Raw genomic sequence first — 11,670 nt, forward strand, 5'->3', positions numbered from 1 at the left:
TCGTCGGCTTCTGAGAAATTATGGGCGGAGAGGTGATGCTGTAGGAGGTCGAAAGTGTTGGATTTGGAGATGGGTGCCCTGAACAAATCTTTGGGTGCCCATATCAGATTTCGATCCAAACCTTCAAATTAATGGATGAAGACATGAAGAGATGAAAATATCCTTTAAAAGTTGCCAGCTGGCAACCTATGTAACGGAGGTAACAGCTCTAGGTAGTCAGCTACTAATCTTCGGTCAGAGTGAGAACCTTAGGTACGTTCTGATATTTTTTGAACTTGAGGTACCAAAATTTATAAGGTGAGAAACGTCAAGTACCGTACGGATTATTTTCCAGGAAGCCAAAACAATTTACTTCCAAAACTTGTAAAAAAACGTGCCTTTTGTAATACTTTTCTTTGAACCCGAGCTCATAACGTATTAAGAATTTCATTTTTCAACAAAATTTTGTGCTATAACAAGGGAGTTCGTACCAATTTATTCTCATGCTTTGTACCGACTAATCTTATCGAACTTTATGTGAAATTTTGGGACTAATTTTAGTTATTTGGACTTCGGCGAAGATTAATTCAGTGAAAGCCTCTTAAAAAAAAATAGTAAAATGGTCACATATTTGCCGATCGAGAAATGATTCGTTAGCGAAAATCTCCCTATAAAATACTAAAAAGACACATTTACCATAGAATATTCCCTCGGCCAAAGAATATTTGCAAGAAAATAAAAAACTCTTTGATAATTTCCAATTTAAATAATTTAATTAAGCCTTCGTTGCTGCTCAAAGACTTCCATTCACTCCTCTCCAACGAGACAACACAGGAGAGAGACAGACCAGTGTACAAACAAATCATCCGACTAACAAAACTTAAGGAGACACCAATTATAAGTATAAAGAACTTCACAGAATTCTATGACAACAACAAATCAAACTTACATCAATCCAGAGAATACGAACACATGGAGCCGAGCTCAATTGGAGGTGGCCAATATATCTGGGATCCGGAACCGCCTGGGGAAGATCCCAACTTCTGAATGCTATGGTCCTCTAAGTTGAACACAAAACTCTCTGGTCTAGTTACTTCTCTAAGAGCAAGATTAACGTCATTTTCATCTGAGAAGTAAATGCAATTCCCTTTGCACCCAGCTAATTCTTCAGCCAATACAGAGAAAGAGCAATCTATAGCCAAGAAAAACGCTTGACCACCCAAGCTTTCCACTTCAACCCATCTGCCCAACTCTCCATCCAACAGTTCCAGCTTGTAAACCTTAAAATCAACTACCTTGGGTTCACCAGAATGATATCTCCGGTATCTGCCACGACGACGAAAGCCCCAAATAGAAAAATCCAACTCAAGACCAGTCGCTTCTTGCTTATTTTGTTCTTGATCAAAATACCTATCGACCACATAAAGCTCTCCGCAAGACTCCACCAAATGCTTCCTCCCACCTAAACCAACCAATTCCGACGAAATTTTCACCATCACTTTTGAAGACACATCAATCCTAAAAACACAACCCAAGCTATCCACCACATATGGCTGACCCTTATAAACAAATACATCATCAAAAACAAAACCTCCAATATTACTGAATTTTGTGAGTTTCTCATCTCCACTCTTAGCAAAACCCAAATTTCCTTTATCACAGATAACCAGAATTGCACAATCAACAATCTCAGGAGGCATTAAAATCACTTTCTTTAACACATCAACAGAACCAGAGCCACGGATGAATCTCAGAAAATAGGATTTCCCTAATTCGATCATTTTAAACTCCAACAAATTGAAACATTCCGGAGACAACGACGAGTCGTTTGAATACCTGATTCGGCGGGAGGTGATAGGATTCCGAAGAAGCATTCTGACGTCGCACTCTTCGACCTTGACCAACCAACCTCCAGACGACGGCGCCGCCAGTGATGACGTGGAGGGGCTCTGGAGGAGGTAGACGGTGTTTTGGGAGAGGAAGGAGGTGGGTCCATCGGAGAGTGGGAGAGGGAATTTGGGTGGAAGTGAAGGGTGGAAGCGAGGCAAACAAGAACGCCATGAATGGCAAACGCTGCGGAAACGGAGAGACTCGATGCGGAGCTTGAGCTTTTCTCCGATCAGTGGCCAAAGTTCGACTGGAAGATTGGACCAGTCGACGGTGTCGTCCATCGAGGCCCTCGTGGTTCTGGTTCTGGTTGTGTTTTTTTTTTGGCAAAGTGGTTCTGGTTGTGTTGACTAAACTGTAGTCTGTACTAATAACAGCGGCAGATATGGCATCGGGGTTACTCATGTCCAAACCATAAAGTGCTTCCTCATTAGTGTCGTCAAAAAAAAAAAAAAAAAAACTCTAAAGTAACTAATAATAGCATGTTAAAATGTTTGGGCCAAAAAAAAGTTCTAAACAAAAAGAATGCAATAGAGAGAAAACCTAGAGGAGAGAAAACCGCAAAGTCGGAGCCATGCCTTGTCCGACGGCGCGCCCTCGAGGTGTCGTCGTCGGACGGGCTAGAAAGGGACTAGTGTCCGGTGAGGGATGGTTCGGTCCGGGTAGTGGTTGCAGGGCTATGGCGTCGCTGACCAAGGCGCTTGGAGGAGTTGACGATGGTGGGTGGCGGCGGCGATTAGATGGCAGGAAGGGGCCGGGGTCACTTTACCCTAGAGAGGAGCGTCGACGGCGTGGTGGGTGGATGACTTCGATCAGGGTTGGGAGGTTTGCCGCTGATCTGGGGAGACTTGAATCCGATCGGGAGTTGGAGGTTCGGATTCACTCTTGGGAGGTTGTGACCCGATTTGGTTTAGCAAGATTGGATCTGATCTTGGGAGGTTTGGATATGATCTTGGGAGGTTTGGATTTGATCTCGATTGCCAGCTTGGGTTCCAATACGGAGAGGGGTGTCTCTAGCCAGTGGGAGGTTGGTGGTGCTGCCGGCGGCGGGACAGTGTTGGAGGCTCATGCGTGTTGGTGGCGGGGTAGTTTCTGCAACATGTTACTTGGGCCTGGGCCTGCTATGTTTTGGGTCTGGGCTTGGGCCTGCTGGGCTCTAGACCTATTTTCTGGTTATTTATTTAATGTGTTTCTTTTAATTAGACGTGGCTTTATGCCGGCAATAAGTCCCTATCGAGTTGTGGTAGGGCGACGTGGGCTCTGTCCTGGACTGCACCTTTTGTGTGCCTGGTCTGCCCTAGTTAGGCTGCGAGTTCCTAAATGGTCGCAACTTCCTAGTGGCAGGATGAAACTTAGTGTCACCGAAATTATTTTTCGGTGGCAACATAGTGGGAAAGCTAATAGTAATAGTAAATTATGGCTCCGCGTGAGCAAAATCTTTCCGGTATGTCACCACCTTTGTAAAGCGAATAGAGTAGCCAATGATGCACTCTTCGCTAATTGGTGCTTGTTAGAATACATATTTTCTGTAGAGACTCTCGTTATGATCTCGAGTTGTTCTCTTTATGCTTATTGTGATCTGGGGTTTAGGTATCATGTCCCCCCCATGTATTCTGAGGTTTCATTAATGGTCAAGGCTTGAGGGCAGCCGTACTGACCCTATTTAAAAAAAAAAAAAATGTTTGGGCCAAAATGTGAAAACATTGTAATTTTGAAGACTGATATGTCAAATTTGAATATTAGTTTATTGTTTTTTAGATTTTTTTTTTTTTGAATAAAGGACTGGTGCGGCTGTCCTCAAGCCTTGATTAATGAAACTGTCGAATACAAAGGGGGGGATATTGAGCCTAAACCCTTGATTACAATAAACATCTAGAGTATTTTCCGAAATAATATCAGAAATCTCTACAGGAGACTTGTATTTTAACAAGCACCAACAAGCAAAGAGTGCACAATGAGCTACTCCATTTGCTTTAACATAGCAGTGACATAGCGGAAAGATAACTTGATATGTAATCCGATTACAACATAGCATAAGTATCAGCTTTAGCATAACTTTCCTACTATGTTGCCGCTGAAAAATAAATCCGACGACACTTAGTCTCACCCTACCACTAGGCGGTAGCGACAATTTGACAAAGCAAGAAAACCGCCTCCTACCTAGAGCAGACAAGGCACATTGAGTGCATACCCAGGCACAAGACCCGAATAGTCCTACACAACAAGTGTAGAGATTTAATGAAACTCTTGCGGTTAAGGGATGATGTGGGATTAATCTGGAACTCATATGTGGGATTATTTTTTAGAATATTTTATATGTTAAAATTTTTCTTTTCTTTCTCCTCTTCTCTTCCGTGCATCATGGAGTCGTGGGTTGTTCGCAGACTCAAATCCCACTTTTAATCTTTTGAAAGCTTTTGATTTGAAACCATAATTCAATCAACCAGCAAACCCAAAAAGAGAATTATCTCTATTTTCTTTGCAAGAGAATTATCTCTATTTTCTTTGCATCTGCAATCTGAAGAGAAAAAACAAATCGGAGGTTCATCCATATCAGTTCATCTGCAATCCAAAAAGTGTGATGCTTTTGCTCATAATCTTTGTACTGGATTTATACCAGTATCCATCCATGCATTAATATAGAGGTCGATCCTTACCTTTTAATACTTGCAGATATAGAATCTTTTCTAGTGTTCAAATTGTGAATATCAGATTTCATTCCTCTATCAATTAGATTAGACGAATTTATTTATAGCATGAGCAACTCTTCAGTACAGTTATTGTGCAACGTATGTGGTGAGGTCGGCCAATCAGGAAGTGAGTGGAGTCCCTTTTTGAAATTTTATGGGACATATTGGACAATATGAGCATGAAATTATAAATGAAAGATTTTGATTGGTGGACGTATTGTACCACATGGCACGACAGCCTCACTCAAGACATTTTCTTATGAGATTATGACACATATAAACAATGTACATTAAATTACATCATTACACGGCATATTGACTTATATGTACACCATATCAAAAATAGGAAAAGTGTAGATTAAATTACACAGTTTGCCTACATCTTAGTACATCAAGCATAGGAGCGCATATTGGTAAAGTGACTTTACGCAATTAAGTCCTACTTTGTCATTCTTTCTCCAAACACTTCATAATCCACTACTAATATATCGTTATACTTTCAAACCCGTCCAACACTCCAACTTAAGACGAATCCAAAATCTCTTTTAGAAAACATCACACGCATATGCAATGTATATCTCCAATAAACCTAGTCAGACTACTGTAGTAGAAGTTACTTAAACCTAAAATGTAAAACAATTCAAACTTAAAAATCTGATCACTCTCCAATCTTCAGTGTGAAGAGAAATACCATTCGACGAATAAATTATTCCTACCTCATCCGTCTTATCTTATCTTGGAGGCCATGCTAAAAATGTACTAGTAAATTATTCCTACCTCATCGGTCTTAATTATATTATATTCGAGGCCATGTTAATCACGTACTAGTAAATTAGTACTAAGATTAGCATATCTGGTGGCAGCTGTTCCAATTAAGCTAGCATATCGGAATACAATCTACTATCTACATACTCTAGAACAGGACTAGTGACAGTATCCTGATTTCATCATGTACAGGTAGGAAAGGTTTCCTCAGGCGTCGCATTTAGTATTCATGCATGCACTTCAATATGATCCCAATAATTCGATTGGAGTGCGGTGATTGTGGATGCGAAGGTCAAAATATGGGCATAAACAAAAGCTATGCATGTTCGGGGTCAGCTCAAGCAGTGAAGAAAGTAGGTAATGGGTTAGGATTTGCTTAGCTCACAGATTTGATTCTCTTCACATAATGTAATTAGAATATAAATACATATATAGACACACACACATACACAGCTGGGAGTAAAACATGATATATGGCTCCGATTAATTTAAGGGTTTTTGTCCATTTACCCCATTTCTAGGGATTTTTTTCCCACTAACCCCATTGAGTTTTTTTAATTCCCTCTTACCCAATACACTCTAAGGGAGTCTTCCCTAATACCCCATTAAGATTTTTTTTTTGTTTTTAATTTTTTTTTAATACCATTTTACCCCTCACCCTTATTTACTTAGAGAGAGAGAGAAAATAGAAGAGAGAGAAACCATAGGAGACTTCGCCGGAGCCCGTCACCGGTCGCCGGAATCCGGTCACCGGTCGCCGGATTCCGGTCACCGACCGCCGGATTCCGGCCAACTTTCGCCGGATTCCGATCACCGGCCGCCGGATTCCGGTCACCGGAATTTGTTGAAAATCTCACCGGAAAGGTTTTTTGGCCCCCAATAGACATCTATTGCCCCCCAATAGACCTCTATTGCCTCCTATTGCCCCCCAATAGACGTCTATTGCCCCGATAGTCTATTGCCCCCTAATAGACGTCTATTGCTCCCCAATAGACGACTATCAGCCATGTATTGCCCCTCAATAGACGTCTATTGCCCCCCAATAGAACTTTCGGTAGCCGAAATAGGAACTAATCTTCCTAAAATTTGATAGATAAAACTTTGATTAAAGAAAAAAACGAAGAAATTATATCAATTTTAAAACGTCTATTGCCTCCCAATAGACGTCTATTGCCCCCCAATAGACGTTTCGATTACCGAAATGAGAACTAATTTTTCTAAAATTACACAAATATAACTTTAATTAAAGAAAAAAAAGAGGAGATTACATTAATTTAAAATATCTATTGTCCCTCAATAAAACTTGTTTTTTCCTTTTTTTTTTTTTCCTTTTTGACCTTCTGCCCCCTATTTTACCAAAAAAGTAAAAAAATAAAAAAAGCAAGAGGGTTGCAGCTCAATCATAAAAAAACAAGTCAAGGTATGGACTATATGCAGGATGAGTAGGCTCCAATCTTCAAAGATTCTCTAATACTAGTTGTTGCAAGTCCATACAATAGATAATTAAGGAAAAATAAAAAGAAAAGGAGAAAAAAAAGATGGCTGCTCAGAAATCAAAATATTCAAAACACCTACTATTCCCCTCATCTCATCTACCGGCCTTTCTCAGCCCCTCACTCTCTCCACTCCTTATCTTCCTCCTTCGCTCCTCTTCTTCTCCTCCGTTGAGTACATCCAGTGCGACGTTTCCAACGCCTAGGACTCCAAGGCCAAGCTCTCGTCGTTGACCGACGTCACTCACTCACTCACCTCTTCTACGTCACCTGGACCAGCCGATCCACCGAGGTCAGTCACCGCTTTGGAGTGGGATGAGATCGAGTTTCCGGATGCTACTGGTGGACCTGTAGCTCGAGGTGTTCGACGAATCGCCACGGCAGAGGAGGACTTGGGAGTGGAACCGCCGTCGTCGTCGATGGAGAAATTGTCGACTTTGAATTCGGCGTTGTGGTCGTTACTATGATCGACGGTGAAGTGGTGCTGGACTAGGACCAGCCAGTCGTCGAGGTCGATTCCTCCGGTGACGAAGCTGTGGTGGGCGGCCCGAGTCTGGAGGAAAGGGAGACGGCCTGGGTCCAGCGCCGGAGGGGAGAGAGAGCCTGGGTCGTGCGCCGGAGCCGGAGGTCAGTAGGGAGAGAGGGAGGGGCATAGAGAGAGGAGAGAGAGATCGGGATGTGTGAGAGATTGGTGTTGAGTGGCAATGGTTGTAATTGTTTAATTGGGCTGAGGGCAAAATGGTCATTTTCTATTAAATTGTGTATGTGGGAATAAAAATCTGTTGCTGGGGTAAGTGGGATAACTTTGGCTCATTTTGGGGCTTTTGGTCAAGATCCCCAATTAATTGGATTATCTACTTACATTAATTTGTTAGGGAGTATATGGGTAGGACTCGTCTTATCAAATCTTGGCTTCTAGAATTTATTTATATTCCTGATTCTCATATATAGGAGCGAGGTTTGTTATCGACTAGGTATTTAGGGTTTTCTTTACCTAGGCCTACAACGTACAACGGTGGAGAGACAAATCCCAGACGAATTGATGAAGAACATCCTAAAGCACCTTAATTAACCTTAAGAAAGAAATCCATGTCAAGCAATTTCATGCCGTCTTCTTCTATTCCTCCATTCAAGCCAGCACCGCCTCAAGGCCCTCAATTACCCTTCACCTTTTGGATCACGAACGTTTAGACTTTAGACCTTCCATGGAAATTTAGGTACTGCAAAGTCTTCTATACTCGATCAGGTAAAGAATAAAGATGAACCTATTGATGATGTTATTTGTAGAATCGCTGTAAATCTGTATGTAATTAGGATCTTATTTAATTAGGATATCCTGTAATTATGGAAAGATTGTTTCCTATTAGAGTTAGACTACTCCTTTGTACTTGTATATATACCCTCATTGTGGGATGAATAGATTTATCGAATTAACCCTGAATTGAAGTATTCTTTTCTACTTGGTATCAGAGCAGGTTCAATCCTTTGAACTTGCACTGCATCCTTTGAATCCTGAATCCTGAATCCCGAAGAACACCACAAACCGCTGCGTACCACCACCGTTGAAATCAAACCATCCTGAATTTCAAACCACCATCACCCTACCTTTTTTCGAAGAAAAAAAAAAAAAAACTTTTTTTTTCAAAAACATTCATATCCATCTTGAAACACTTGAAAATCCAATCCTGTGAAAATCATGAATTCCTCAATGATGCAATCAGAGAAACAGGCTATGGGGCATTCGGTGACTACTGAATTTTCTGTTATGGCTCTCAACGCAAACAGGGTCCTCCAGGCTTCTCAGGACCTTCTCCACACCGTCCTCTAGGTAAACCAAATCCATATGCAAACAAAAGGTGCATTATCTGTGGGGAATTAGGTCATAGCAAGGAGCGGTGCTATGAAGTGATTGGTTACCCTGATTGGTGGGACTTCACCAAGAAACCGCGAAAGAATCTGGGCAAGGCCGCTGTTGCTACTACATAGAAAGTTTACCTAGACAATGCCTCTGCTAATGTAGCGCAGTCAGGTATGAAGGGTAAGGTTACTTTTAATAGTACATGGATAATTGATACAGGTGCATCTGACCATATGACCAATGACCCAAGTCTTGTGAAAAACCTTAGACGTTCCCCTCAAGCCGTTGTCTCTACTGCTGATGGTACTCCAACTCCGGTCACCGGAGAAGGTTCTATTGCTTTATCTGATACCTTAACCCTTGAATCTGTCTTAGTTGTTCCATCACTAGCTTATAATCTCCTGTCTGTTGGTCAAGTTATTTTAGCTCTTGCATGTATTGTGACCTTCTATCCGTCTTTCTGTGTGTTTCAGGACATTCTGACTCGACGGATTCTTGGTTATGGTGTTAGAAGGGGGAAATTATACTATCTGGATCTGACAGAGACTGGAAAGAAACAGAAGCATCTTTTGGGACAAGCCAATCAGATCAACGGGGTAGAGAATGCGAAGGAAGCTGTATGGTTATGGCATCGCCGTTTAGGTCATCTATCATTTCGTTATCTTAAGAAGCTGCAACCTCAATTGTTTTCAGTTGTTAGTGATTTGGATTTCCACTGTGACATCTGTGAACTGGCCAAGAGTCACCGTATTTCATATTCACCAAGTCTTAATAAAAGTCCTATTCCTTTTATGAATATTCACTCCGATGTCTGGGGTCCTGCGAAAATTCCTTCTCTTTCTGGAGCTCGGTATTTTGTAACGTTTATTGATGATTGCACTCGCATGACATGGGTGTCGTTACTGAAGAATAAGAGTGATGTATTTGGAATGTTTACCGAATTTCACAAAATGGTGGCAACTCAGTATCAACAATCCATCAGAGTGTTTCAGTCTGACAATGGTGGAGAGTTTGTGAATGGCCCTATGATTGAGTTTTGTCGGTCACATGGAATTCGTCATCAAACCTCCAATTCTTATACTCCTCAACAGAATGGTTTAGCAGAATGGAAGAACAGGCCGTTGATGGAAGTTGTTCGTGCTTCCTTATTTGGCATGAATGTACCTCGGTCCTATTGGGGAGAAGCAGTAAAATCAGCAGCATATCTTATCAACCGTACTCCTTCACGGGTGATTGAGTTTCAGAATCCTCATCAGAAGCTTCATACACTTTTGACCATCCCTTCTATGCCTAATTTGGAGCCCCGGGTGTTTGGTTGCACAGCCTATGTTCATATTCCCAAGCCTCAACGCAGCAAGCTTGATCCCCGTGCCCGTAAGTGTATCTTTGTTGGTTATGCTGACTTCCAGAAGGGTTATCGATGTTATGATCCCCTTACTGGCACTATACATGTCTCTCTTGATGTTGCTTTTCGTGAATCCGAGCCTTATTACTCAGGGGGAGCTTCTCAGTCTTCCCTTCAGGGGGAGAGAGGTTGTGAAGGGAATCCTCGTTCTATTATTGATTTTGATGTCTTTGAAGACTTGGAAAATTTGGAGGATACATTTGAGGGTAGAAATTTGGAAACAGAAAATGCAGTTGCCGAACAGAGCATTGTGAATTCCGAAATAGACAATGCGACTGCCGAACGAAGTGTTGCGAATACCGAAACAGAAAATGCGACTACCGAACAGAGTGTTGTGAATTCCGAAACAGAAAATGTAACTGCCGAACAGAGTGTTGTGAACTCCGAGACAGAAGAGACGACTTTTCTGGATAGTTTGAATCAAAATCAAGACGTATCTGAAGCTCACACACAAGATATTCCCCCTTCTGCATCACCAACTGAAGATCCCGGTCAGAATGATCCTCCTCAGGTACCCCTAAACTTTAATGAATCTTCTGGGTTAGAAAGTGTCGAACCTAGGAAATCACAAAGGGTTACCAAGGGAATTCCTAAGAAACAATATGAACCAGATATCAAAGCCAAAGCTAAATACCCTATAGCTAATTTTATGTCTAACCATAGGATTTCTGGGTCACATGCACTTGTTGTTGATCAATTATCTACTGTATCTATTCCTAGTAACGTGCAGGATGCATTGACGGATCCAAAATGGACAAAGGCGATGAATGAAGAATTGGAAGCTCTTCAAAAGAATGCAACATGGGAGCTAGTACCTATGCCGGTTGGAAAGAAGACTGTAGGGTGTCGTTGGGTATTTACTGTGAAGCTTAATGCAGATGGAACTATTAGTAGATACAAGGCGAGGTTGGTTGCCAAAGGATATACACAACGCTATGGGATTGATTATGAGGAGACTTTTGCACCTGTGGCAAAGATTAATACTATCCGGATTCTAATCTCACTTGCAGCAAACAAAGATTGGCCCTTGCACCAGTTTGATGTGAAGAATGTGTTTCTTAATGGGAATTTGGAGGAAGAAGTATACATGGATGTGCCCCCAGGTGTTAAGAATTACCCAAGTGACGTTGGCAAGGTGTGTAAATTGAAGAAGTCTTTGTATGGCCTGAAGCAGTCTCCAAGAGCTTGGTTTGGAAGATTTTCAAAGTCCATGAAAGCCTTTGGGTACAGACAGAGCAATTCTGACCATACCTTGTTTATCAAACGCAAGAATGGTAAGATTACAGCTCTTATTGTGTATGTTGATGACATGATTGTTACATGGGATGATCTGAAAGAGATGAATGAATTGCAAAAGTATCTGTCAAAGGAGTTTGAAATGAAGGATCTGGGACAACTGAAGTATTTTCTGGGTATTGAAGTTGCAAGGTCTAAGAAGGGGATTTTGCTTTCACAAAGGAAGTATGTCCTTGATTTACTTGCTGAAACAGGGATGCTGGACTGTAGACCAATGGAGACACCCATTGAGATGAATCACAGACTTGCTATTTATCCTGATCAAGTTCCAACTGACAAAGGGAGGTATCAACGTCT

The 11,670-nt window shown here is 41.6% G+C and overlaps 1 protein-coding gene across 1 annotated transcript; it reads right to left on the minus strand.

Moving 5' to 3' along the window:
• Positions 1–735: 735 nt before the first annotated feature.
• On the minus strand, positions 736–2,263 carry LOC133715771 (putative F-box protein At1g65770). The gene has a single exon (XM_062142411.1). It carries the CDS (start codon positions 2,148–2,150, stop codon positions 930–932), a length of 1,221 nt encoding a protein of 406 aa, XP_061998395.1. The 5' UTR covers positions 2,151–2,263; the 3' UTR covers positions 736–929.
• Between the last annotated feature and the right edge of the window lie 9,407 nt (positions 2,264–11,670).

Source organism: Rosa rugosa, chromosome 1, assembly GCF_958449725.1.
Source record: "Rosa rugosa chromosome 1, drRosRugo1.1, whole genome shotgun sequence".
Taxonomy (NCBI): Eukaryota; Viridiplantae; Streptophyta; class Magnoliopsida; order Rosales; family Rosaceae; genus Rosa; species Rosa rugosa.